This window comes from Molothrus aeneus, chromosome 26 (genome assembly GCF_037042795.1).
Source record: "Molothrus aeneus isolate 106 chromosome 26, BPBGC_Maene_1.0, whole genome shotgun sequence".
NCBI lineage: Eukaryota > Metazoa > Chordata > Aves > Passeriformes > Icteridae > Molothrus > Molothrus aeneus.
The window spans coordinates 384409-407958 of NC_089671.1; the positions used below are offsets into that span (position 1 = coordinate 384409).

Genomic DNA, 23550 nt, shown 5'->3' on the forward strand with positions numbered 1-23550 from the left:
TCTCTGTAGCCTCTGCTGGACCTGCTCCAGGAGTTCATGGCCCTCATGTCCTGAGGAGCCCCGAGCTGGACACAGCACTCCAGCTGCAGCCTCACCAGGCTGAGCAGAGGGGCAGGATCATTGTGAGCAATGCTTTTCCTGATGCACCCAGGAAGAGCTGGGGCTGTGTAGAGGACCTGCCCTGTGCCCACACCACTAAGCACTGTCTATCCATGCTGATAACACCCTGTGCCCTCGCTGGTGGCCCAGCCCAGCCGGGCAGGGGGACTGGTGGCTGCCCGTGCCTGGCATGTGGCACAGCACAGCCTGCCCTGGGCCTGTCAGCGCTGTGGCACCGGGGCAGCTCCATCCCGGGGCCTGCCAACAGCACCACATGTCAGGGAGTGGCTCCTGGGGCTGGGGGCTGCAGCTGCTGCACCGTGATGGGGAGTGGCAAGGGGGTGGCAGTGCCCCCAGCTCCAGCAGTGTGGAGTGCTTTCCCAAGGGAAAGCAGGCTGTGCCAAGGAGCCCGAGCACAGCCTGACACGGCTGCTGAGTCACCACCACCAACAGCACTGACACCAACCCTGCCTGCTTCCAGCCCAACAGGTCCAGACACCAGCCCGAGCACTCCTGCACAGCAGCACTTTAATTGGGCCCTCAGAGGCCCTGCCCAGCCCAGCACTCAGCAGCATGGTCGGTGATTCCTCCAAATCCGTCCCACCAGGCAGTGCCAGGGGTGAGCCAGGCACTGGGCTGGAGCTGGCTCCACGCCTGCTGCCCCTAGGCAGGTGAAGGTGGTTGTGGAGAAGGCTCCATGGTCCCCAAAGGATTCTGAGAACAGCCCAGGGCACACTGGCAGGAGGGAGAGCTGAAGGGCTGTTCTCTGCAAGTTGTGAGCCCCACGCAGCAGGGTTGTGAGGGGAGGCAGTCCTGCATGGAGCTGTGCCCTGGGGTGTGTAGGCAGGCTGGGTCCCGTGCCTGCTGCATCCCAGCAGCTCCAGGCAGCAGGAGCACCTGCATCCCTGGGATGCAGCACTCCCAATGACATGTCCCAATGGGTCCTTGGCCATGCAAGAGGAGGATCTTCCCCAGCACTCCATGGTCCCCCAGCTTCCAGCACTGTGTTGTGATGCACAGATTCAGTCCCAGCTGCAAGCAGTCTGTTCCATCCCATTCCTTCCTGTGGAGCTTCACAGCAAGAGGACAGAGTCCCTAAGATCCTGGGTCCTTGTCCCAAACCTGCCTCCATCCTGTTTCCTGTCCCTGGGCCTCAGTAACACCAAGGACCGTGCATCCCTTGGGACAGGCAGAGGAGCGTGTGTGCACATGGCTGAGCCCTGGGTGCCTGGCAGCCCCTCCCCACTGCCCTCACGCTGGCCTCACCTGGCACTCAGGAACGCCCGCCTCTCTGCTCGTACACGGAGCGCAGCTTCTGCATGAGAAACAGCTTATCCTCCCCTTCCTGCAACATCAGAGACAGCACTGCGGTGGCCGAGTGCCTGCCCTGCTGGGGCCACAGCCCACCCTGGCAGTCCTGGGGCTGCAGCAGGCTGTGAAGCAGCGGGGATGGGCAGGGGCAGTGCTCACATTGGCAATCTGCTCCTGGAGCAGGCAGATGACCCTCTGGCGGCCTCTCACCACCTGGATGTTGAAGTAGATCACAGCTCTGTAATGACAGCAGGGTGGGATGGTGGCATCAGGCAGGAAGATGAGGGACACTGCTCCTGGCACTGGGATGGGGCACAGGGCTCTGGAGTGACACCTTGGCTCCCAGCCCGGTCAGGGCTGTGACAGCAGGACCCTCAAAGGGAGAGCCTGGGCTTTGGGCTCGGGTCCATACTCACATCAGGGCCACAGACAGGAAGAACAGGAGGCATGTGTTCTCCAACAGGTGCTGGTAGACCCAGGCAAACCAGGTGATGTTGGGGTTGGACTTCTCCAGCACTAGCACCCACCTCTTCCCTGACTCGTAGATGGTTTCCAGCCCCCGGAAGGGACCGCAGGTTTCTGATGGCTGCACCCTGAGCAAACACACCAACAGGGCATTCAGAGCAACGGGCAACTGTAACTGTGTTAAAGCAACTGCTGGCCCCAGAGCCTGTCTCAGGGGTCCAGCCCTCCAGGGACCCAGCCCCACTGTCCCCAGCAGCCCCAGGGCTGGACAAGGGAGTCCTCATCCCTGCCCCCTGCACCGGGAGCAGCTGCAGGACGTGAGCAGGGCCAGCAGCAGGGAGGAAGGCACCTCCTCTGCTTTGGGCAGCCCCTCACAGCCTGCAGCTGGGGATGCCAGGGACAGGGGCCATGCTCTCCCCAGCCCCTCCTCCTCCAGGCAGCCGGGGTCCTGTGCCCTGAGCCGTGGCCTGGTGGGTACTCACGACCAGATGGTGTAGGAGAGGAAGGCAGCTGCACCCAAGAAGGAGGGGAAGCACAGCAGAGTGATGAACACGGTGCTCATGCGTGAGGCTTGCCAGGGCTTGCTGGGGGACTGGCAGTTCCGCAGCAGGCTGGTCTGTGGGGAGGGAGCAGTGTCCCGTGGCTGCCAGTCCCTGCTGTCCCCTCCCTGCTGCCCACGGGGAGCCAGCCCAGTGAGCTCGGGGCCGTGCTGTCCCCAGGGGCTGTGCTCAGCCCCACAGGGACAAGGCTGCTCCGTGTGGCACCACTGCTGCAGCACAGGCTGACAGGGCACAGTGCCACCACAGTTCCACCCCACGGGGAGTTTCAGGGGTGGGGGAATCACACCTTTTTGATATAGAACAACAGCAGCAGCTTCAGCATCTGCACAGCTGGCAGGAGTGGAGCGAAGAGAACACCCAGCCTGGGAGCAGGGGAAAGATGAGCTTGCCTGGGTCTGAGCCCCAGGGGACACAGTGCTGGGCACAGCCACAGCACCCACAGGGCTCCTGGGGACCACAAGGCATTTGCCAGCAGAGGAAGGAGTCACACCAGGCAGAAACATCTCACCAGATCAGGGTCTGCCCATAGATCAGCTCCAGCACATTTCGGGCGATGTCAAACTCCGGCCTCTGCTTTGTCTTCAGCCTCTTCTCCAGAATCAGCCTGGGTGGAAATGAACTCTGCCCCACGCTGCCTGGGGGCACTTCACACCCCACCGTCCCCCTCTGATGGCAGCAGAGCCTGGGTGGACCAGAGAGCTGATGGCACACTGGGGGGGGACATGTCTTGGGGTACATCACCTCCAGATCAGCTCCCCAAAGAGCGTGTCCAGCAGGGTGAATATGAAATCCATCACCATGAAGCGATACAGCTCCTGCCCCACACACGTCTCCCAGCACTGGGGAGACAATCAAGCATGGCACAGAATCTCAGACTGGTTTGGGTTGGGAGGATCCCTAAAGCTCATCTCTCTCCCCACCCCATCATGGGCAGAGACACCCTTCCACTAGACCAGATTGCTCCGAGTCCTGTCCAACCAGGCCTTTTACAGTTCCTGGCATGGGGCACCCACAGCTTCTCTGGGAACCTATGCCAGAGCCTCACCACCCTCACAGGGAAGAATTTCTTCCTGATATCTGATAGGGAAGATGCCACCAGCTCCTTGCATAACCCCATGCTCAGCCCAGCCCTCCCTGGCCCTGAGGCGGTGGTGCTCACCTCCTCTGTTGAGCAGATAACGCTCCGGCTGAGCCAGTGGTAGCACAGCAGGCTGAGAATCACTGTCTTCAGGATGAGGTTCCTGGGGAGCAGTGCCAGAAGTCCCTGAGCCCGGGGGATGGAGGGGCCAAGCCCCACAGATGGGGTGCCTGGCCCCAAAGCCTCCTTGCCTGCCTCAGGTGCAGAACGCTCCCTCCACCACAGCCCAGCCAGCCCACCTGAAGATGGCCACGGAGACCTGTGTCACTGGGGAGTCCTGCTTCTCCCACATCGCCAGCAAGTTGAACAGGTGGGGCATCAAGGCATTGAGGAAGGACACCACAAGGGGCAGGACCAGCAGAATGGCTTCTTGCTGCCATCTGCCACTGCCCTGTGCTTGCCGCTCCTGCTGAACCTGGTGAGCAGGTACTGGCTGAGTGCACAGCTGTTGGCAGCCAGCTGTGGTGTCCTTGGGGAGAGCAGCAGATGCCCAGGCCAGGGGCAGAGCTGCAATGGGGCTGTCCCTGCCTCTCTCCCCAGTACCCCAGCCCTGTCCCTCCAAGCCCAGGGCAGGAGATCCCGGGGTGAGAGGCGGCACTCACCGTGTGCATGTGCTCCAAGAGGTAGTGCACAGCCAGCACGCAGCCCGACACCCAGCCCAGGGCCAGCAGCCAGGCCAGCAGCACCACGAGGCCGTGCCCCAGGCGCTGGCACCGGCTCTGGGAGCGGGAGCGGGAGCGGCGCTCCGCCAGCAGCTCCTGCAAGAGAGCAGCAGCAGAGCTGCCAAACCCACCTTGGGTCTGGAGCAGGGCTTTGTCCCACTGCAGCACAGCAGGACCCAGAGGAGTGGGTGATGGGTGGGGGATGCTTTGCTCCTCCACCTTCAGCTGGGTGCAGATGTTCTCGCACTGCAGCTTCACCGAGCGCCTCTGGATCACCTTGAAGTCCCAGGCACAGAAGACCTTGATGGCCAAGTCCCCTGTGGAGCTCTTCACGCTCTCCCGAAAAGAGCGGGACACACTGCAGCGAGGTGAAGGGCATCAGGGATGGGGCCTGGCTGAAGGGGAAGGCTTCAGGGCCACAGGTGCCCCTGACCCACCTGTACACCAGCAGGATGCAGGTGACAAGGAAGGAGACCCCAACACTGAACAGGTAGGCCAGGGGCAGGTTGTAGGGGAGCAGGGGGGCTGGGAGGGGGCACACACTGCCCTCAGGACTGGAGGTGCAGGGGTCGTTCAGGGTGGTGTTGCTGTAGTAGCCATAGTACAGCAGCGAGTGAGTGAAGCAGCCCTGGGGGAAAGCACACGAGGGGTCCACGGTGACCTCGGCAGTGCTCGCAGCTTCCTGCCTAGCCTGGCACTGTGTGCCAGCCTCAGACACAGAGCCTTGGGCTGGGGCAGCACCACCCTGTGCACCCACAGCTCTGCTTATCCTGGGGCCCAGGCTGGGCAAAGGCAGGAACTGGGGTATCATTACAGTGGGAAAGTGGGGCTGCCCGCCAGGCTTGGCACAGCCTGGGGGTGCCTGGGCCACACTTACCGCTCCTGTGAGCAGCTCCAGGCCAGTGAAGGGCTGGGGGCTCACTGATGCAGCGGGGTACACGGCCTGCAGGACCACCACGAAGGCCAGGAGGATGAAGAATGAAAAGAAGTTCAACATAAGGAGTGTCTTGAGGAAGAGAAAGTAGGACAGGACACTGGAGCCAAAGCGGCCACCAATCTGCTTCAGGGCATAGTGTCCAGGCTGCGCAGCGCGGAGCAGGGACAGGAGCCTGTACCAGAGACCTCGGCAGCCCTGGGGAGAGGAACATGGGAGAGCAGTGGGGCTGGAGCCTGCACTGAGCCCTCCCAGCCTCTGTGCAGATCCGTGCCTCTGACTTACGAGGCTGACGCAGACCCTGGACCAAGCACAGGGTGAGAAGGGGGCCCAGCCATGGGCGCGCTGCCTCACTGGGCCCCTCTGCCCGCTCAGCTGCCGCCTGCCCAGGAGAGAGGGGGGTCAGGGGGTCCCACAGGTCCCGGGACAGCTCCGGCTGGGGGAGCCCTGCCCAGCTGGCGCTGATGGAAGGGGTCCTACCGGAGGATGCGTTTCTCCGCCAGGCTGAGGGGCATGGTGAGCAGCATGTGGCTGCACTGGCTGGGCGAGAGGCTCAGCAGCTCCTTCACCAGCAGGTGCCGCTTCTCTGGGGCACAAAGGGGCTCAGTGGGACACGGCCCGCCGGGTCTCGGCCTGCCTGTCCCTAGCCCAGCGCAGGGGCAGTGGCCAGCCCTGCCTTTCACGGTCTGGGGCACCCTCACCTTGCAGCGTGGCCCTGCTGGGGTCGGTCTCCAGGTCGTAGTGGCGCAGGCTGGGCCGTGCTGCACGGCAGAGCTGCTGCAGGGGCGGGCGGCTGCTCTGGCGCCGCAGCCGCGCCGTGCGGTTGCAGTACTGCGAGATGATGGCCCCGAGGCTGCGTCCTGTGGGCCAGAGCAGGGCTTGGGCAGAGCTCCAAGGGGCTCTGGGAGCTGGGGAAGGGTGGGATGTGGGTGGCACCTACCAATGGTGCGGCTGGGCATGCTGGCCAAGATCTGCAGGGAGGCAGAGGAGTGGCTGGGGTGCTCCTCACCTTGCCTGGGCTCTGGCCAGGCCATGGCACAGGCTTCTGGAACAGCCAAGTAGGCTGGGGACTCTGGGAGGGGGAAGGTAGGATACAGAGAGACCATTGCTCATCCCTGTGTCCCTGGTGCTCTGCTCCAGCACACAGGCTAGGCGTGTGCTCCTCCCAGAGCACCCCTTTCTCCAGGGACGCTTTCTGTGTCCCCAAGATCTGATCTCCCCTGGACTGCCCTGCTCTGCACTGGCCAAGGCATCAGCAGGCTCCTGTGAATGCTTTGGCCCCAGCATTTTGGCACAGCTGGCCCAAGCAGAGGGACAGCCCTGGGCACACACACTGTCCCCAGCCTGCCCTGGCTGAGGCTGCAGTGCTTTACCTCTGGCCCTCTCCTGCATCTCCAGCTCCAGACCTGCCTCGATCAAGCTGCTCTGCTCCAGGATGAGCTGGTGGAATGAGGTGTGCAGGGCTCTCTCGTTGTCCGGACTGGGCTCCTGGCTGAAGGAACGCAGGCACACGGTGGCACGGACACCTGGCGCCTGCAGGACGCGCGGTCGTAGCCCATCGTACCTGGGCACGGCAGGGCAGCGGGGGAGGTCACACTCACCCATCGCTCTCGGAGCCCTCGGGGACGTGCAGGGTGATGGAGGGCGGCTGGGACATCCTGCGAGGCCGAGCGGGTCCCTCCTGCCCGGGCCCTGCCCTGGTGAGCAGCCCCGCTTACCGCGGCCCCCGGTTTCCGCGGCCCCCCGGTTTCCGCGGCCCCCCGGTTTCCGCGGCTGCCCGTGCCCGGCGCTGCGGGACGGAGCCGGAGCCGGAGCCGCGGCGTGCGGGGCCGGGAGCAGCCGGAGCGCGGAGTCCGCGGGGCTAAGCTGGGACTAACCCCGGCTCCAACCCGGCCTCAGGAAGGAAGAGAGGGCGGATGGGGCGGTACCGCGGCCGAGAGGTTCCGCCCGCCGTCCGGGACCCTTCGGGTCGGGCACGAAGCCCCGGAGCACCAGTCCCGGAGCTCGGCTCGGGACGGGCCCGGACCGGCCCTAAGAGGGCCCGTCGGAGCAAAGACCCCCGTGCCCCCACCGTGCTCCCCGCCCGCTGCCGTCTCCCTCCTCCCCTGCTCTCCCTCCTCCGCCCCGGGGCGGGCTAAGGCTGCTCGGGGCCGGTGGCCGCTCGCCCCGGTACCGGGCACCGACGGGACGCTCCCCGGCGCTCCCGCTGTGGGTGCGGACCTGCGGGGAACGGGGGCTGCCGAGCCCTGTCCGTCCCGTCCCTTTGCCGCCTCCCGGTACCGGGCGGGGGCGGCGGGAGCCCCCCGAAGCCCCCGTTTCCCCTGGGCTGTGCTCACCGGGGCCCGTCGGCGGCCGAGGATGGGGCCGGCGCTCCCGTCCCCCGTTACACCGGGGCGGAAGGAGGGCACCGGGATAGGGTGCGGGACGGGCGCGGCGCCCTGTGCCCGGGCGGGGGAGCCCCTGTCCCGCCGGAGCCAGCCCGCCCGCCCCGCCCCGGCGTCCCGGGCCGCCAGGACCGGCCCTCCCGGGGCGGTGCCGCGCAGCAGCGGCGGCCGAACGCCATGGAGGGCGGCGGAGGCGCCTACGGGGCGGCCAAGGCCGGCGGTGCCTTCGACCTGGTGCGCTTCGTGCAGCAGCCGCAGGTGGTGGCGCGGATCGTCAGCGCGGTGAGACGAGACGGGACGGGGCGGGACGGGACGGGACGGGACGGGAGAGCCCCGCCGCAGGCCGGCGCCCCTCGCCCGCCGGGCCCGGCAGCCCCCAAAGGGCTCCCCCGGTCTCGGTGCCGCCCACCGGACACCGGCTCCGCCCCGCAGGTCTTCGCCCTGATCGTGTTCGCCTGCCTGGTCGGGGATGGCTACATGAGCCGGCCCGAGGACCCGCAGCTCTACTGCATCTTCAACCACAACGAGGACGCCTGTCGCTACGGCATCGGCATCGGCGTCCTCGCCTTCCTCGCCTGCATCTTCTTCTTCATGGTGGACGTCTATTTCCCCCAGATCAGCAACACTACGGACCGCAAGTACCTGGTCCTGGCCGACCTCGGCTTCTCAGGTACCGGGGCCAGCGGGCCGGGCTGTGCCCGCCGTGGCTGCCACAATGGCCGCCTTGTCCCGTGACGTGGCTGCCGGTGCCTGGCCCAGGGAGCCGCTCCCGAGTCGCTCCCGTCTGGCGTGCTGCCCGCGGGCCACGCGCTGCTGCTGCTGCTGCTGCTGCTAATGGTGCTGCTAATGGTGCTGGTGCTGCTGCTGCTAATGGTGCTGCTGGTGCTGGTGCTGCTGCTGAGCGCCCCGAGGAGCGGCTGCCCCTGGCCGGGTGCCTGCCCCAGCCTGCACGGTGGAGCAGGGTCTGAGCCCGGGGCTGCCCAGGGGCAGCAGGACCGGCCCTGGCCCCTCATGCCACTTCCCCCCACAGGTCTCTGGACTTTCCTGTGGTTCATCGGCTTCTGTTTCTTGACCAACCAGTGGTCCTGGACACGGGCTGAGGATGTGTTCATCGGAGCGGACTCTGCCCGCGCTGCCATCACCTTCAGCTTCTTCTCCATCTTCTCCTGGGTGAGTGAAGCACTCTGCCCCATTTGGGGGGAGTGCACAGGGGCCCCCTGCACTCCACAGGCTGCAACAGCCTTGATGCTGCTCCCCTTCTCTCTGCAGGCACTCCTGCTCACCTTTGCTTACAAGAGGTACAAAATGGGGGTGGAGGACTTTGCTCAAAGCTATGCTGACCCCAGCCCGGGGGTTCCGACTCCCTACTCCAGCTATCCCAACATCAGCCACGAGAGCTACCAGCAGCCGCCCTTCACGCACACGGCGGAGGCCCCGGAGGGCTATCAGCCTCCCCCGGTGTACTGAGCCCTGGCTGGCTCCCGCGGGACGGCTGAACAGTGCAATTCCGGGGTGGGAGGGAGGGGTCTACGCCTTGGAGGGGACAGTGGGGTGGGAGGGTGATGGCTGCTTTGTTTGAAGGTGACTGGGCCTTTTCGTGGGGTGCAGGAGGGGCTTCTGCCTGGTCCCAGAGCTGAGATCCTCACTGGAGGGTCCAGAGCCCGGTGTGTGATTTGGTGGGTGATTTGGCACACCATGACTTGCAGCTGCTGGGTGAGCAGTGCAGCTGCAGGAGGTTGGGTGTGTGGGCAGCCCTGGCACGTACAAGTCTCTGCTTTTGCTGTGCTGCCTTGGTGGTGGGCTGCAGTTTATGCCCCCAGCCCTGGCCAGGCTCTGCCCCTGTGACTGCTGCCCTGGTCCCGTCCTGTCTCCAGTGTCTTTCAGCCCTGCTGGCTGCATTCCCCCAGAGCCATCTCTCGCTGCTGCAGCACAGCCAGGCCCAGCTCTGCCTTCCCGTGCCTTCCCCCCGCGGCTGCTTCTGGGCCAGCTCTTGCCAAAGCCCCCTCTTCCCTCCTCTAACGCCGTGCTGTGCCTTCCCCCAGCCTGCACTAGAGCTGCTGGTGCTTGGATGATGTGGCTTGGGGTCTGTGGGAGCGGTGAGCACTGAGATCCTCAGCAGGGCCATGGCTGAGGACATCCTGGAGCACTTTCTTTCCCTTTGCGCCTGCCCGAGTGCTGCTGCGAGGCTGAGCTCCTGCAGCCTGCCCGCGGCTCCTGCCTGCACTCCAGCCACACCAGGAGCCTGTGGGCCATTCTCAGGTTGTGTTTGCTGCTCTGCTGTGGTAAAGCTGCTCCCAGCAGCCGTGTGTGTGGGCCATCCCTGCTGGGGCCAGCATTTGAGTAGTTGTCACTGTAGGTTGGAATAAACTTTTTCACCAAGCCACCGTGTGAGCCACCACGTGCCTTTTGTCTCGGGGAAGCAGAAAAGGCTCTTGCTTTCTGCCCCTCCAGGGCCCGGGGTGTGGCGTGGGGCAGCGCAGCCCCTGCCAGCTGCTGTGCTGCAAACAGCACACTCATGCTGGGGCCTATTTTTAGGCCACCCTCGTCATGCTCCCTGCTCTGAGCAGAGCTCCAACCCCAGGCTGTGAGCAGCCCTCCCACCCTGTGAGCAGCCCATGCTGTCTCACTGCTCGCTGCCAGGAAGACTTAGAAGAATGCTCTGGTAAAAAATACACACACAAATTATTTAAGTTATTTATTAACCTAAAGCAGCAGCAGAGCCTTCTCCAGCCCTGGGGAGAAGCCCAGCCTGGCAGTCAAGTGCTTGTGAATACAATAATTCTCACCTGAAACGGGGGCAGCACGGGGGGGGATCAAGCAGCTCTTGGAGCCTTGCAGGGCACAGGCAAACAGCAGCCCTGGACTCAGATGCAGAGGTCTGGCCTGGCCAGAACAAAGAGCTACTGCTCAGAGCCTGTGGATGCTGGGAAAAAACACTTCCAGGGAAAAAACACTTTTGCAGGCAATAAGGAAACAACAACCTTCCAGAATCTAACAGAGAGGGAAGAGGATCCTTCAGTCAGCTTAGAGCAGACTAAGAGTCAGCCTCAAGAATTTTGGAAGGCTGAGGAGAATGCAAGAGACATGACTGGACTGGAGAAGCAGCTCCTCAGGAGAGCCCCTTTACCAAGCAACTGGATCTTCCCTGGAATAATTGTCCACATCTTGGTAGATGAAACTCTGAGCCTCCAAACAGGTAACATAGCACCAAAGTGCAGCACTAGCCTTGAACCTGAGAAAAACTGCCCTGAATTTGGAGGAGGCAAACGAGTCTGTCACAGCCTGCTAGAACACAGCCAGCCCTTGAGGTTCAGCACCTCAGAAGAGTCAGCTGCCAGGCCTCCTTCTGTTTCAACAATAAGTGACACCAGTGGGCAGGCTGGCAGAGAGGCTGGGGGCCTGCCCAGGGCTGGGCTGACGTGTGTGTCAGTTTAAAAGCTGTGTCACACCTCTGTGACAAGGGACGAGTTACCTCAGACTGTTAAGGAAGGAAGCTAAAAATTGCATTAAAAATACTAATGGCTGTACAATGTCTTGAGAAACCTGGAATGTAGCAACAGTGCACAAGAGAGAAGGGCTGCATTCACAGGCAGCAGAAGCAGCACTGGTGGCAGCCTGAGCACGCTTGGAGCCCTGTGAGAGCTGGCCAGAGCCACAGTGAGCGGCAGCACTGCAGCCAGGCTCCACGTGCAGTGCCCCAGGGCCTGTGTGTGGCAGCCCCAGTGACTGTGCTGGTCCCTCTCCTTGTTCTGAGATGGGAACTCACTCTAGCCAGGCTTTTGCTTCAGCTTCCACCAGCATCAGGCGTGGTGGATCCTCAGTTGTGGCGCTTGGCGTGGGGAGGTTGGGTAGGGAGGGCTGAGGCACTGAACAGTTTGTTAAGTACAGAGAGGCCTGCGAGCCACAGCACTGAGCTCCCTTCCCCTCTGTTTTCCCAGCAGTCAAGTGAAGATCTTGCGAGGGGCAGCTGTCTCCAGCTGCCTCAGGCCCAGGGGCACGTTCTCCTTGTTGTCTGGCCCGGGCTGCTGGGGCCGCACGCGGAAGTAGCAGGCTCGGCACACCGAGTGGTACTTGTCAGCTCCTCCAATCACCTCCACCTGACAGGGAAACATGGGGAGTGACTGCAGAGCCCGGCTCCCGGGAGGGAGCGTCTGTACCAGCGGGACTGGGAAAGTGAAACAGTTTCTGTTCCAAGGGCACTCACCTCCCGCTCTGCTCCCAGCCTCTTGGTGTAGGAGGCCTCCCGGAAGCACTCCATGCACACAGCGTTCAGCTTCACCACGCTCTCCGCCAGCGGCACCAGGTTCAGGATGCTCCCAAAGGCCTGTGAGACAGCACGGAAGATGCTGCTGGGTGGGCTCCATGAGGGTCCCAAAGCAGCTGCACTACCAAAATGAGTGTTTTACCTTTCTCTGGAAGGTGCCATCCAGAGCAGCAACAATGACAGTTTTCCCAGTGTTGGCCATTGTCTCGCAGAACTCCACAATGTCTGGAAACTGGGGGGTACAGGCACATCGTAAAGAAGGATGGGGGGCAGGACTTGGCTCCAGATCCCACAGTGCGTGCCCAGACAGCAGCACCAGGAACAAAGAAAGTCAGAGCCACGTGCCCAGTCTGTGAAACAGGCTGCAGTCCCAGCATCCTGTCTGCAGGGACTACAGGGAAGGAGGCTTTGATTGTGAGCACTTTGAGTGTAAGGCCACATGGATCCAACTCCCCAGGGCATGACCTCCCTCCCTCTCCTACAAGGACACAGAGCCTGGCCTGCACAGGAGCACCAAGGAGTGTGTGTCCCAGGGAGCCCAGCGCACCCAGCCCAGCCGTGCACTTACGAACTGGCCCTCATCGATGCCGATGACGGCGGCCCCCAGCGCCTCCTGGTACACGTCCTGGAGGAGCCCGGCGGGCAGGGCCTCCATGGTGCTCCTGCGGGCAGGGAGGGAGTGAGCCGGGCAGCCCCGTGAAGCGGGGAGTCCTCCTGCCCCGGAGCTCACCTGTCGTGTGTGCAGACCCCGGAGGAGCCGTAGCGCGTGTCCTTGGCGTACTTCACCAGCAGGCACCGGTACTGGGCGAGCTGGAACCGCCGCACTCGCCGCATGAGCTCCGTGCTGCAAGACACGGTGTCAGCGGGCCCCAGCCCCAGCCCGCCGCCCTCCCGCCCCCCGGTCCGTGCCTACCTCTTCCCGGAGAACATGGGCCCGAAGATCACCTGGGGGCAGAACGGTGCGCTCAGAACGGCGGCCAGCGGGCAGGCCCGGCTGCGCCCCGCCGGGGCCCCGGCAGCCCCCTCAGCCCGGCGCGGCACACACACCTGCCGCCGGCCCGTGCGCGGGGCTTCGGGGCAGTACCGTGCCCGCATCTGCCCCCGACCCGTGCTCGGGGCAGCACCGTGCCCGTATCTGCCCCCGGCCCGTGCTCGGGGTAGTACTGTGCCTGTATCTGCCCCCGGCCCGTGCTCGGGGCAGTAACGTGCCCGCATCTGTCCCCATCCCGTGCCCGGGGTACCACCGTGCCCGCATCTGCCCCCGGCCCGTACCCGGGGCAGTACCGTGCCCGCATCTGCCCGCGGCCCGTACCTGGGGCAGCGCCGTGCCCACCTCTGCCCCCATCCCGTGCCCGGGGCAGTACCGTGCCCATATCTGCCCCCGGCCCGTGTCCGGAGCAGTACCGTGCCCGCATCTGCCCCCGGCCCGTGCTCGGGGCAGTACCGTGCCCGCATCTGCCCCCGACCCGATGCCCGGCAGAGTTGCCGTACCTGCATCTGCTCCCACACTGGTGCCCCGGGGTGGCACCTGTACCTACCCCCGCGCCCGTGCCCCGGGGCGACCCCGTACCTGAATCTGCCCGCGGGGCCGGCTGGGGGAGCCGGGGTGGACACCGGGCACCGTCAGGCAGTTCATGGCGGACTGCCGGCCCGAGCCCGCGCGCGCCCAGCCGGCCAGCCCCGTCAGCCAATCGGAGGAGGCCTCTCCCCCACGCGCCGCAGCGCCAGCCAATCGCATAAGAGTCCGCACAGCCGCGCGGCAACGCTGCCCAATGGGGGTCATAGGCGCCAAAATTTTTATTTTCCTCTGCCCACCGGCTCCGCCCCCCAGACCCAAGCGGCCAATGGGAGGCGGCCCCGCCCCAGGGCTCTGGCCTCGCCTCCATGATCTGGCCCCGCCCCCGGGCTCGGGCCTCGCCTCCGGGACGGCCAATGGGAGCGCGCCCTCCCACCCGGCCCCGCTCAGGCCCCGCCCCTCGGCGGGCAGGCATCCCGGGAACGGCACCGGCACCGGGAACGGCACCGGGATCGGGACGGGGAGCGGCACCGAGAACGGCACCGGGAGGGGGAGAGGCACCGGGACCGGGATCGGAACGGGGAACGGGGAGAGGGACCGGGAGCGGGACCGGGATCGGGACAGGGAGAGACACCGGGAGCGGCACCGGGAGCGGCACCGGGATCGGGACTGGGAGCGACACCGGGAGCGGCCCCACCATGGGCGGGTGGCGGGATATGTCCGCGGAGGTACGGCCCCGGGGCAGGGCAGAGCGCGGGTCCGGGCCGGGCCGCCGGCCGGGGGCGTTGGCGCGGCCCCGGCGCTGCCCCGCCGCCTCCCCGCAGGCGCTGGAGGACCATTACTCTCCCAGTCGCTGGTCCCCCCGCCTGGACCGGGACACCATCATCGACGCCCACCTGGCGGTGACGGCGGCAGGTGGGGATCGCGGCGCTGGGACAGGGACTGCGCTCGGTGCCACGGCGCCGTGCCCCACCGCCTCCCCCCCGCAGGAACCGAGCGGGCCCGGGCCAGCGGGCAGACCCTGCTGCACGTGCCCTACGGCGACGGGGACGGGGAGAAGCTGGACATCTACTTTCCCACGGAGCCTTCTGAAAGTGAGTGTCGGGGCGGCGGGGACGGGAGTGGGCCGGGCGGACACCCGGCTCACCCCGCGCTGTGCTGCGCAGCCTTCCCGGCGCTGGTCTACATCCACGGCGGGTACTGGCAGTGCATGAGGTGAGCTGGGCTGTCGGTGGGGCGCTCCTCGCGAAGGGACCCCCTCACCGGCTCCGGCTGACCCCTTCTCCTGACACTGGGGCTTGCTCTGGGGACACGGGTCTGGCCAGCCCCCAGCTGGCCCCGCAGCCCCGGCTCCCGCAGCATCTCTCTCTGCAGTAAGGACGACTCGGGGTTTGCAGCCCCCCCGCTGGTGTCGCAGGGGGTGGCGGTGGTGGCGGTGGGGTACGACATAGCCCCTAAGGGTAGGTGCTGCCCTGCAGAGGCTGCAGCTGCCTGCGCAGCCCCGCGCCTCCAGCCCTGCCCTTTGTCCTCTGCTCAGGCCACATGGACACCATGGTGCTGCAGGTGCGCCGCAGCCTCGCCTTCCTGGTGGAGCAATACCCCAGGATCAGGTGGGCAGTTCCCGGCCGGGCTTGGTCTGTGGGACTGGCTGGGGGGGGGCTTTGGCACCTCGGCCCAAGCACTGGGCAGTGCCTGTGGCCACAATCCCCTGTCCCTGCACAAGGCAGCGGCTGGCAGATTGGGAAACATCTGAGCTGACACATTCGGGCTGTGCCACCTCCTCTGCACGGAGCAAAGCGTGCCCAGGTGTCCCCAGGTGTCTCTAGGTGTCCCTCTCAGTCGCTCCCTCCTTCCAGAGGCATTTACCTGTGCGGACACTCGGCAGGGGCCCACCTGGCAGCCATGGTGCTGTCCACAGACTGGACGGAATTCCAAGTGGTGCCAGATATCAAAGGTAGCGTTGCCACGTCCCAGAACAGGGTCGGGAGGAGAACTGGTCTCCACGCCTGGGACAAGGCTGATTATGCTAACTGGTTATGAGGTCCCAGGGCTGTGGGAGCCTCCCAGGCTGCAGCTCCTCACCTGCAGCTCCTCCTCTGCCCCCAGGAGCGGTGCTGGTGAGCGGCCTCTATGACCTGGAGCCCATCCTGCACACCTACGTGAATGATGCTCTGAACATGAGCCGGTGAGCTCACAGGCTGTGGGGACAGCCATGGGGACAGAGCACGGGCAGGGGGTGTCAGTGGCTCTGCAGCCACTCTGCCCCTGTGCCTGCCCAGCTGGGGAGTCCGGCTGATGGCATGGAGCAAAGGGCTGCACCAGCTCCACCGGCGTGGCTCCTGCAGGGAGGTGGCCCAGAGGAACAGCCCCATGAGACTGGTCACCCCAGCAGCGCCAGCAGCCTGTGAGGTGCTCGTGGCTGTGGCCCAGCATGACTCCCCAGAGTTTCGCAGGCAGTCCCAGGAGTACAGCCAGGTGAGCAATAGGCAGTTGAAGGAGCATGGCCAGGTGAGCACCAGGCAGTTACAGGAGCACAGCCAGGTGAGCACCAGGCAGTCCCAAGACTGAAGCCAGGTGAGCTCCAGCAGCACCCTGCTCGGCTCTGGTGGGGACACTGCTCCAGGCAGCCCTCGCCAACTTACCCAACTGGGATGAAGAGCTTCTGTGCTGATCCAGAGCTGTTTCTGGCTCACTGGAGGACACCAGTCCTGGCCAGGACATTATTCCTGCTGCTTGTCCAGGGCAGGAGGAGCTTGGGGTCCATGCTGGGCACCGCTCTCTCCGCAGGCCCTGCGTGCAGCAGGCTGGTCTGTCTCTGTGCTGGACCTGGCTGGTGTGGATCACTTTGATGTCATTGAGAGGCTGTCAGAGGACAGCTATGTCCTCACTCAGGTAGGCAGGAGGGCTGTGCCAAGGCGGATTGGGTGGGCTGCCACCTCCCTGGGGGGAGGTGCAGGGTCAGGGGCTTTCCACAGGGTTTGGTTCCTCATCCCAGGTGATTCTGAACATGATTTCAAGAGCATGATGGCACCTCAGGAGTAAAGAGATGGGGACCGCGGCCCTGCCTGCCACCTCCTCAGTATAACACAGGGTCACCTCTGTCTCAGACCCACACTGTGCCCTCTCTGCTCAGCCCAGCCCAGGCTGGTGCCCCTTCCCTGCCGTGCTCCTGCCCGCTGGAGCAGAGGGGACTGAGGGCTGCAAGGCTCTGACTGGCTAGCTGGACCATGAACTTTGTTCCCTCAGTGTCCTTTAAACTGCACATTGGCAATACAGAATAAAATGGGAGTTACTGCTGCCTGGAGTAGTGCTTCCCAGGGAGCCAGTGAGCGCACACCCAAAGCAACTGCTGCTGAGAGAATCCCTTCTTCCAGTGCAGAGTTCTGGGACCTGCTGACCCAGAACATGACAGGGAAGCCTGGGGAGCCCACCTGCTGCTGTGGGACAGAATGACATAAGCCTCTGTGAACGGGAGTGACACAGCCATCTGGGCCAGGCTGGGCTCACGCTCCTGGGACAGTCCTGGCCAGACACAAACCTTGGCATTGCTGTGCAGCAACCCTGGTCCTGTGGCTGAGATGGTTCCATGTCCTCAGGAGCAACTGTCCCTCCACAGGGGACCTTGGCTGTGATGATGTCCCTGCTGCAGAGCAAGGAAAAGAGAGAAAACACCCTGCACAGCTCCAGTACCACCAAAAGGTGTTTATTTTGTGCACTGGCTGCCTCAGGGTCTGGGGTCTCCGCTAGGCTGGGCTCACATTGGTTTGTCAGGCTGCCTGTGAGGGCTGATGTCACGTTTCAGATGGCTGGGCACACATCTGGAGCACAAAGGGGCTGCTCCCAGTGCTTGCTCTGGGCTGCCCAACCGCTGCAGCTGCGGGGATGGCAGAATGCTCAGGCTCCCCCCGTGCCTGGAGGCACTCCATGCAGTCCCAAGGCCAACTCCTCCTGGCACTTTCTGGCCACAAATTCCAGCTTTCTCCTGGCGAGCTCGGTGTCTCGGGCCGAGACGTCGCGGTGCCAGACGGCGCGCAGGGTCCGTGCCGACCAGGGGAGCAGCAGGACGCTGACAGCCTGCCCGCTCTCAGCCTCCTCCTCCTCGCTGACGGCGCGCAGGCGGTCGCAGAGCTCGGCGGGGGACGGCCAGGCCCCCTGGACATTCACCATCACAATGTTGGTCTCCACTGCTGCCAGGTTGACGGAGCAGAGGGGAGAGTCCAGCGCGTGGATACCTGCAGGAGGCCGAGGTGGTGCAAGCCCCAGCTACCTGGAAGAGGCTACCTGCCCCAGGTAGCCTCTGGATGAAGGAGAGCCCTTTCTCCCCCCATGTGGTACCAGGGTCATTGAGCACAGCACAGGCACGGTCATGCCATGATCGTGGCACTGCAGCCAGGTGAGGATCCCAGCAGCATCCTCACCCTGCTGGAGACCCAGTGTGGCCATGCAGGGATGGTGCCCAAGGCAGCAGTTCGGTGGTGCTGCTGGGCAGTGCCAGCTGTGCTCTTACAGCCCAGCACCCTCGGGGCCCTGAGGTACCTTCCGCAAAGCTCCGGGCATGCTCGTGGTCCCTGCTCAGTGTCCCCTCGGCGTGCTGCAGCCCGAGGAGGGCAGCGGCCGCCAGCACTCCCGCCTGCCGCATGCCCCCGCCCAGCAGCTTCCTCACACGCCAGGCCTCGGCCACAAACTGCCTGCTCCCCGCCAGCACCGCGCCGGCCGGGGCGCCCAGGCCCTGCAGAGCCACCAGCGGGGTCACCCCAGCTGTCCCCGGGCAGCTGCCCCTCCCAGCCTGCCAGGGCTGTTCTTAGCCCAACACCTGCAAACAAGGGCAGGCTCTGGCTTGTGCTGGCCCCCGCCAGCCCTGTGGACCCCTCCCCACACAAGCAGACCTTGGAGAAGCAGAGGGACACAGAGTCACAGTGCTGGGCAATCTGGGCTGGCTCCACGCCCTGGGCCACTGCTGCATTCATCAGCCGTGCGCCGTCCATGTGCACCCGCAGCCCGTAACGGTCTGCAAGCCCACGGACCTGGGAGTCAGGGGGACAGCTGGTTTGGGAGGGACCCCTGGGGCATCTAGTGCCACCACCACGAGCCATCTCTGAGCTCCAGTGTCCCCGCAGTGCTATTGTGCAGGGCCCAGCTACCCGTGCCAGGCAGGATTGTGCCAGCACCGTCTGTGGGCTCCCACCTGCCTGAGATAGGTGAGGGGCAGTGCCCGGCCGCCCGCCGAGCTGTGCGTGTTCTCCAGACAGATGAGCTCAGGACGAGGGTGGTACTGGCTGCCGTGGGCCTCACGGATGGTCAGCTCCAGCTGCTCCAGGTCGAAGGTGCCATTCGGCAGATCTGGCAGTGCCTGGGAGTGCACACCGGCGACCTGTGCCCAGGGCAGGGGAGAGCGCAGAGCTGACAGGGGGCAGCGGTGGTGCACGGGGGCTCCAGCCCTCTGTGCCCTCCATCGGGGGTGTACAGCCCCCACCCGCGCTGCAGCCCGTGGCTCGGGACAGCGACCCAGGGGATGCCCTGGCAGCCAGCGGAGGGCAGCACGCGGCCGCCCTCCTCTCCTGCACCGCCGCCAGCGCCGCCGCGCTCACCTGCGCGGCCCCGCCGTGCTCGTAGACGTGCAGGTGGGAGTCCTGGCCCAGGAAGAGCTGAGCCCCCCTGCGCTGGCAGTGGCACATCACTGGGGGAGAAGGGCCGTGAGGGAGGGGAGCAAGGGCAGCATCCCCAGCCTGGGGGCACGAGGCGCTGCGAGCGCAGCCCCGGACTCACCGGCGATGAGGTTGGCCATGGTGGCCGTGGGCACGAACAGAGCGGATTCGGTGCCCAGAGTCGCCGCGGCCCGGCGCTGCAGCTCTGCGGGGACACGGACGTCCTGTGGGGCTGGCTCTGGGGGGCTCGGGGATCCCCCGGTCCCGGCTGCCCCCGCAGCCCCGCTCCGGGCCCCCCATCCGCTGCCCCCGGGTCAGGCGGGGACCCCCGGGCGGGCGGCCCGTTCCCCCCGCCCACCGTTCACCGCCGGGTCCTCCCCGTAGTCGTCGTCGCCCACGGCGGCGCGGGCCATGGCCCGGCGCATGGCGGCGCACGGCCGAGTCACCGTGTCGCTCCGCAGGTCCACCACGAGCGGCTGCCGACCCCCGGACACCCCCCCGGGCCCGGGCAGCCGCCCCCGCCGCAGCGCCGCCCGCATGGCCGGGACCGCCCCCCGCAAGGGCTCCCGGGCGGGGGCGGGATCGCCCTTCCCGGGAACACGGGCCGGGAACGGGGCAGCGGCTCCTGCGCGGGCACTGCCTCGCAGCGCCGGCCCCCTCCCTCCATCCCCACCTCTCACGGGTGGGGGCAGCCCCGGCCCTGCGCTGCCCCGCGGCCCCTCCCCGTGCTGGGTGTCCGACGGAGGGAGCGCCAGGGCGATCCTCTTTCCAAGGCTGAGCAGGAATCGCTCCCGCCCCGCTGCCTGGGGTCGGCTGGGCGCTGGAGCTGCTCTGGCTCGGCTGCGTCTGCCCTGGCCGCAGCCGATTGCCCCGGTGTGCCCCAAGCCCGGTGGCACCGCAGGTGGGCTGGCGCTGCAGCGGAGCTCTGGGGTGTCCGGGCAGCTTCGCTGATCTCGGCACTCTCTGCCAGCTCTGAGGGGACCCGCCAGCCTCCTGGCAGAAATCCCCACTGCCCCCCGGCAGGAGGGCGTGTGTCCGAAGCAGTGGTGAGACCCCCGCGCCTCCCCGCGCTGGGCTGGAGCAGCCGGACCATGCTCCCTGCTCCCAGCGCGGGGGGCACCACTCTGCAGCGCCCAGCGCCGCTCCCGGCATTTGCAGGGCACCAGTAGGGCAGGTGCACCCATTAAGGTGCCTCTTCCCCTCAGCCCCTGCCCGCCTGGGGACGCTGTGTGCTCCAGACACCTGTGCCATGCTGCTGCCTTCTCCCTCCCTCTGCCACGTGCCTCCCAGCCTTGGCCGCCCCAGGTCCCCTGTCCTGAGCCCCCTGCAGCCGCTCCGCTGGTGCCCGCTCTGCCCATGCCCCTGCCTGTGCCCCTGTCCATGAGCCCCTCCCTCAGTATCGCCCGTCGCCCCCCGCGCTGTCAGCCCGCAGCTGAGGGAGCCATAAACAGTCCTTCATGAGACGTTTTTCACACGCAGGGCCACATGTTAACAGTTTTTCTTTATTTACTGCCTCCATTTCCTCTTTGTTCCAGGAACTTGTCCTCCAACTTCAAGCTGCTCATGATTAGGCAAAAAGGCCTCTAATCTCCCCGATCTGATTTACCGTCACTGAGAGCAGACGCTTCCCGTTACTGGCCCTGGACCTGGGAGCATGGACAGCTGAGCTGTGCCGGCTGCTGAGCCCAGCTGAGCCTCCCCAAAGCTGCCCCGCCGCACACACCGCCTTCCCGGCAGCTTCCTCTTCCAGTAAGCGCCGGGCAGCGCGGCCGGTCAGGTGAAGGGCTGGGGGAGCAGCAGTGTGGGGCCCCAGGACAGGGACCCCCCTCCACCTGGGGCGGCTGCATGGGGCAGGGCAGCCTTTGGAGCCGCTTTCTCTGCCTGGAAGGGTCGGGTGGCTGGAGCACCCCTCAGCATGGCCTTCCCAGCCACTCACCCATCCACTCCATGGCACCTGATGGGCTGGTTGGTCGCCCTGGCGTGCCCAAAGCTGGAGGGGAGCTCAGGGCTCTGCTGTGGGCAGCCCCCCCAGCCCAGTCAGGGTCTGCAGCCAAACAGGGGCTCCTTCACCGGGCAGCAGCCACAGCTTCTGCAGCGCTGTGCAGTGTGGCTGCATGTCTTCCACAGAGCCCCTTGTCCTTCAGCCCTGTGCCTTTCCCAGGGACTTCGCTCTGGGACCTGCCTGGGGGTCCCCCCTTGGTACCAGCACCCAGCAGGGCCACAGCAGGGCCAGCACCGGGACCATGGAAGTGCTTGTGGTCTTATGTGGCTGAATGGACACCACGGGAGCTGGGCAGAGGGTGGGCAGTGCCAGGCAGGGGCTTGGCTGGCAGCTGGGGACTAGCAGGGGGCTCACCCTGGACCACACTGCACCACAGGACTGCAGCCACCACCTGCCCACACCAGCTCCTGTGGTGGGCTAAGCCCCTGCCCCTCTGGGCTCAGCTCCTGCTCCAGTCGTGCCTCCCCAGGGCTAAAATTAGCAGCTGAGGCCTGGCTGGGGAGCCGGGAGTGGAGCCCAGATCCCACCGCGGAGGATCGGGTTTCCCCCCTCCCTACCACAGGCCTGGCAACCACTGGGGCCGATTCCCGGAGCTGGGCCCCCCTGCTACCAGCCCCACTGGCAGCCCCATCCCAGCCTGCCAGCCCCAGCCGCTGGATCTGCACGTCCCCAGGGCTGAGCCTGGCGCATCCCGGCCGCAGGAGGGGCTGTGGGATGGGGGAGCACGGTGCTGCAGCTCCGGGGACACAGCCGGGCTGGGGCTGATCCTCTGCCCCTGGCACACACACCTGGCTGCCCTGGCACACGCACCTGGCTGCCCTGGCACAGGCTGGCAGTGGGCTCTCAGCCTCCCAGCAGAGCATGCCTTCGGCCATGGAGCTGTCAGTGGCCAGGCAATGCCCCGGGGGTCTCGTGCTGGGTGCCCAGGGCTGGCTCAGGACTGGCAGTGACCATAACCCGCTCACGGTGAGCTCGGGATGCTTTCCTGTCGGGCGGACTCAGCCCTGTAGCCACACTGCCGGTGCTGCTCAGCCTGGCCGCCCTTTGGGCTCCGCGGCTCGTCCCAGCGGGGCGGCACCGGCCCGGCCCGTTCTGGAGAGCCCCGCTCCCACCGGGGCCGGGGCAGCTGCCGTGCATCGCCCTCGAGGGACCGGGGCCACGGAGCGGAGCAGTTTCCTGCTGCCGGGAACGGCGGGGCGATGCCCGGGAGCGCCGGCCCCAGGCTCAGCCGGGTCGGGTCGGGTCGGGTCGGGTCGGGTCGGGTGGGGCAGCCGGGACTGGGACCCCGCCGCACTGCCGGGGTGCCGGGGACACGTCCCGAGCTGCGGCACTGGCCGAGCTCCGGCCCGGCACAGACCCCCGACGGACACGGTCCCGGGGCTGCCGGGGCCGCGGCCGGTGCGGGAGCCGCGGGCTGCCCGGGGAGGCTCGGTCGGGCCCCGCGGGCCGCTGCCGGAGCCCGGTGGCCGCGGGGTCCCGGCCGGTGCCCCGTCCCCAGCCGGCGAGGCCGCGGGTGCCCCCCCTCCGCCGGCAGCGACTATTCCAGTAAAACCGCCGCAGAGATCCCGGCTTCCCGACAGGCCCGGCCTCCGCGCCGGGGGGGGCGCCGGCCGCCCTTAACCCTTCCCGGCCCGGCCGGCCGCGCTGCCCGCCCGCCGGGCGGCTCCGAGCCCGGGACCCGCGGGGCTCTGCCCGCCCGGCCCGGCCCGGCCCGGCCCGGCCCGGCTCGGCGGCTCCGGGGGCTCTGCCCGCCAGGCCCGGGGCGGTGATGGCCCCGCTCCCCGGGGCCCCGGCGGTGCCAGTGCGGGGCCGGCCTGACCCGCCGGGCACCGCGGCCGGCCGCGCCTCGGGGCCGTCTCGGGCGCTGCCCCCGTGGGCTCCGGCCGGGCCGGGAGCGGCCCCCCCAGCCCAGCGTGCCCCCCGTGCCCAGGGTTTCCCTCCTCAGGGTGCACCTGAGCAGGGCCGTTCCGCGGGGCAGATGGGACACCCCAAGGGCCAAGGAGCCCGAGAACCGTCGGGGAGAAGCCTCTGCCCGGGCTACCCCGGGGGGCTGTGGGGAGGGAGCAGCCGGGGGTCCCTGTGAGAGCCCTGAGCTGGGGCAGCTCCGGGGCGCCCTGGAGAGCGCTGGGGCCGGTCACAGCTAAGGGCTGCTGCCTGTGGCCGCTCCACATCCCCGCTCCAGCGCTCCGCGGGCCGCCCCGGCCGGGTGGGCACGCCCGGGCATGGCCGGGCACCGGGGGTCCGTGCCGAGAGCCGTGCTGCGCCGGGCCGCCGTGCCCTGCTTGCCACCAGCTGCTGCACTGGCTGAGCCAGGGCTGAGGTAAGTGCTCTAATTGTTTTCTCTGTGGCCCGAGATGAATAATTGAGAGGTCTTTGAGGAGAATTAATTAGCCCGTTTATTGGCAGTAAATGCTTTTCTCCAGATGATGAAATAGATCCTGAGCCACACGTGGGGCAGGCAGATGCAGGTCATTGGTGCTGCTGTGGAGCACGCCGTGCCGGCTGCACAGGCCAGCCGTGCTGGTGTCCCGTGCCCACTGTGGGCTGGCACACTGGTTCTGGCTCCCACG

The 23550-nt window shown here is 66.5% G+C and overlaps 5 protein-coding genes across 7 annotated transcripts; 2 read left to right on the forward strand and 3 right to left on the reverse strand.

Annotated features, from left to right (window-relative positions):
- Window positions 1–1057: 1057 nt before the first annotated feature.
- Window positions 1058–7572, reverse strand: TMC6 (transmembrane channel like 6). The gene is made up of 21 exons (XM_066565922.1): window positions 7506–7572; window positions 6771–6866; window positions 6543–6661; window positions 6110–6241; window positions 5871–6029; window positions 5650–5755; window positions 5455–5551; window positions 5113–5367; window positions 4673–4863; window positions 4455–4593; window positions 4176–4331; window positions 3813–3988; window positions 3595–3676; window positions 3177–3274; window positions 2944–3039; window positions 2722–2797; window positions 2358–2491; window positions 1827–2003; window positions 1570–1648; window positions 1366–1444; window positions 1058–1170 (listed from the first exon to the last, which is right to left on the reverse strand). The coding sequence occupies exons 2-20, from the start codon at window positions 6824–6826 to the stop codon at window positions 1373–1375; spliced, it is 2400 nt and encodes a 799-aa protein (XP_066422019.1). The 5' UTR covers window positions 6827–6866; window positions 7506–7572; the 3' UTR covers window positions 1058–1170; window positions 1366–1372.
- Window positions 7573–7721: 149 nt separating this feature from the next.
- SYNGR2 (synaptogyrin 2) lies at window positions 7722–9057 on the forward strand. Its single transcript, XM_066565923.1, has 4 exons — window positions 7722–7835; window positions 7986–8223; window positions 8584–8723; window positions 8823–9057. The coding sequence occupies exons 1-4, from the start codon at window positions 7731–7733 to the stop codon at window positions 9018–9020; spliced, it is 681 nt and encodes a 226-aa protein (XP_066422020.1). The 5' UTR covers window positions 7722–7730; the 3' UTR covers window positions 9021–9057.
- Window positions 9058–11221: 2164 nt separating this feature from the next.
- On the reverse strand, window positions 11222–13453 carry TK1 (thymidine kinase 1). Its single transcript, XM_066566020.1, has 7 exons — window positions 13388–13453; window positions 12731–12762; window positions 12548–12661; window positions 12386–12479; window positions 11960–12049; window positions 11758–11877; window positions 11222–11650 (listed from the first exon to the last, which is right to left on the reverse strand). The coding sequence occupies exons 1-7, from the start codon at window positions 13451–13453 to the stop codon at window positions 11495–11497; spliced, it is 672 nt and encodes a 223-aa protein (XP_066422117.1). The 3' UTR covers window positions 11222–11494.
- A 485-nt stretch (window positions 13454–13938) lies between these two features.
- Window positions 13939–16637, forward strand: AFMID (arylformamidase). Of its 3 annotated transcripts, none has more exons than XM_066565993.1 (11): window positions 13939–14061; window positions 14158–14248; window positions 14323–14427; window positions 14500–14548; window positions 14708–14793; window positions 14871–14943; window positions 15190–15287; window positions 15440–15518; window positions 15613–15808; window positions 16121–16225; window positions 16329–16637. In XM_066565993.1, exons 1-11 carry the CDS (start codon window positions 14032–14034, stop codon window positions 16356–16358), a joined length of 942 nt encoding a protein of 313 aa, XP_066422090.1. In that variant the 5' UTR covers window positions 13939–14031; the 3' UTR covers window positions 16359–16637. The 3 variants fall into 3 exon arrangements, 2 of the variants coding, with proteins under 2 accessions (XP_066422090.1, XP_066422091.1); XM_066565994.1 differs by having other exon boundaries at window positions 15679–15808; XR_010785063.1 differs by lacking the exon at window positions 16329–16637 and having other exon boundaries at window positions 15588–15808; window positions 16121–16221.
- A 383-nt stretch (window positions 16638–17020) lies between these two features.
- On the reverse strand, window positions 17021–19482 carry LOC136566720 (uncharacterized). Its single transcript, XM_066565990.1, has 7 exons — window positions 19337–19482; window positions 19100–19183; window positions 18922–19010; window positions 18519–18704; window positions 18220–18357; window positions 17870–18062; window positions 17021–17565 (listed from the first exon to the last, which is right to left on the reverse strand). The coding sequence occupies exons 1-7, from the start codon at window positions 19401–19403 to the stop codon at window positions 17228–17230; spliced, it is 1095 nt and encodes a 364-aa protein (XP_066422087.1). The 5' UTR covers window positions 19404–19482; the 3' UTR covers window positions 17021–17227.
- Between the last annotated feature and the right edge of the window lie 4068 nt (window positions 19483–23550).

Excerpts from the sequence above, each read along its gene's own strand:
- AFMID (XM_066565993.1), top strand. The coding sequence starts at position 14,032 with ATGGGCGGGTGGCGGGATATGTCCGCGGAG. Across the intron at positions 15,288-15,439 it reads AGTGGTGCCAGATATCAAAG|GAGCGGTGCTGGTGAGCGGC; the intron begins GTAGCGTTGCCA and ends CTCTGCCCCCAG. Across the intron at positions 16,226-16,328 it reads ACAGCTATGTCCTCACTCAG|GTGATTCTGAACATGATTTC; the intron begins GTAGGCAGGAGG and ends TCCTCATCCCAG.
- TMC6 (XM_066565922.1), bottom strand. The coding sequence starts at position 6,826 with ATGTCCCAGCCGCCCTCCATCACCCTGCACGTCCCCGAGGGCTCCGAG. Across the intron at positions 4,332-4,454 it reads ACATCTGCACCCAGCTGAAG|GAGCTGCTGGCGGAGCGCCG; the intron begins GTGGAGGAGCAA and ends GCTCTCTTGCAG. Across the intron at positions 2,798-2,943 it reads TATGGGCAGACCCTGATCTG|GCTGGGTGTTCTCTTCGCTC; the intron begins GTGAGATGTTTC and ends CCCTGCTCCCAG.
- LOC136566720 (XM_066565990.1), bottom strand. The coding sequence starts at position 19,403 with ATGCGCCGGGCCATGGCCCGCGCCGCCGTGGGCGACGACGACTACGGG. Across the intron at positions 19,184-19,336 it reads GGAGGACCCGGCGGTGAACG|AGCTGCAGCGCCGGGCCGCG; the intron begins GTGGGCGGGGGG and ends GTGTCCCCGCAG. Across the intron at positions 17,566-17,869 it reads TGCCCGGAGCTTTGCGGAAG|GTATCCACGCGCTGGACTCT; the intron begins GTACCTCAGGGC and ends GGCCTCCTGCAG.
- SYNGR2 (XM_066565923.1), top strand. The coding sequence starts at position 7,731 with ATGGAGGGCGGCGGAGGCGCCTACGGGGCGGCCAAGGCCGGCGGTGCC. Across the intron at positions 7,836-7,985 it reads TGGCGCGGATCGTCAGCGCG|GTCTTCGCCCTGATCGTGTT; the intron begins GTGAGACGAGAC and ends TCCGCCCCGCAG. Across the intron at positions 8,224-8,583 it reads GGCCGACCTCGGCTTCTCAG|GTCTCTGGACTTTCCTGTGG; the intron begins GTACCGGGGCCA and ends TTCCCCCCACAG.
- TK1 (XM_066566020.1), bottom strand. The coding sequence starts at position 13,453 with ATGAACTGCCTGACGGTGCCCGGTGTCCACCCCGGCTCCCCCAGCCGG. Across the intron at positions 12,662-12,730 it reads CCCATGTTCTCCGGGAAGAG|CACGGAGCTCATGCGGCGAG; the intron begins GTAGGCACGGAC and ends CGTGTCTTGCAG. Across the intron at positions 11,651-11,757 it reads GGCTGGGAGCAGAGCGGGAG|GTGGAGGTGATTGGAGGAGC; the intron begins GTGAGTGCCCTT and ends TTTCCCTGTCAG.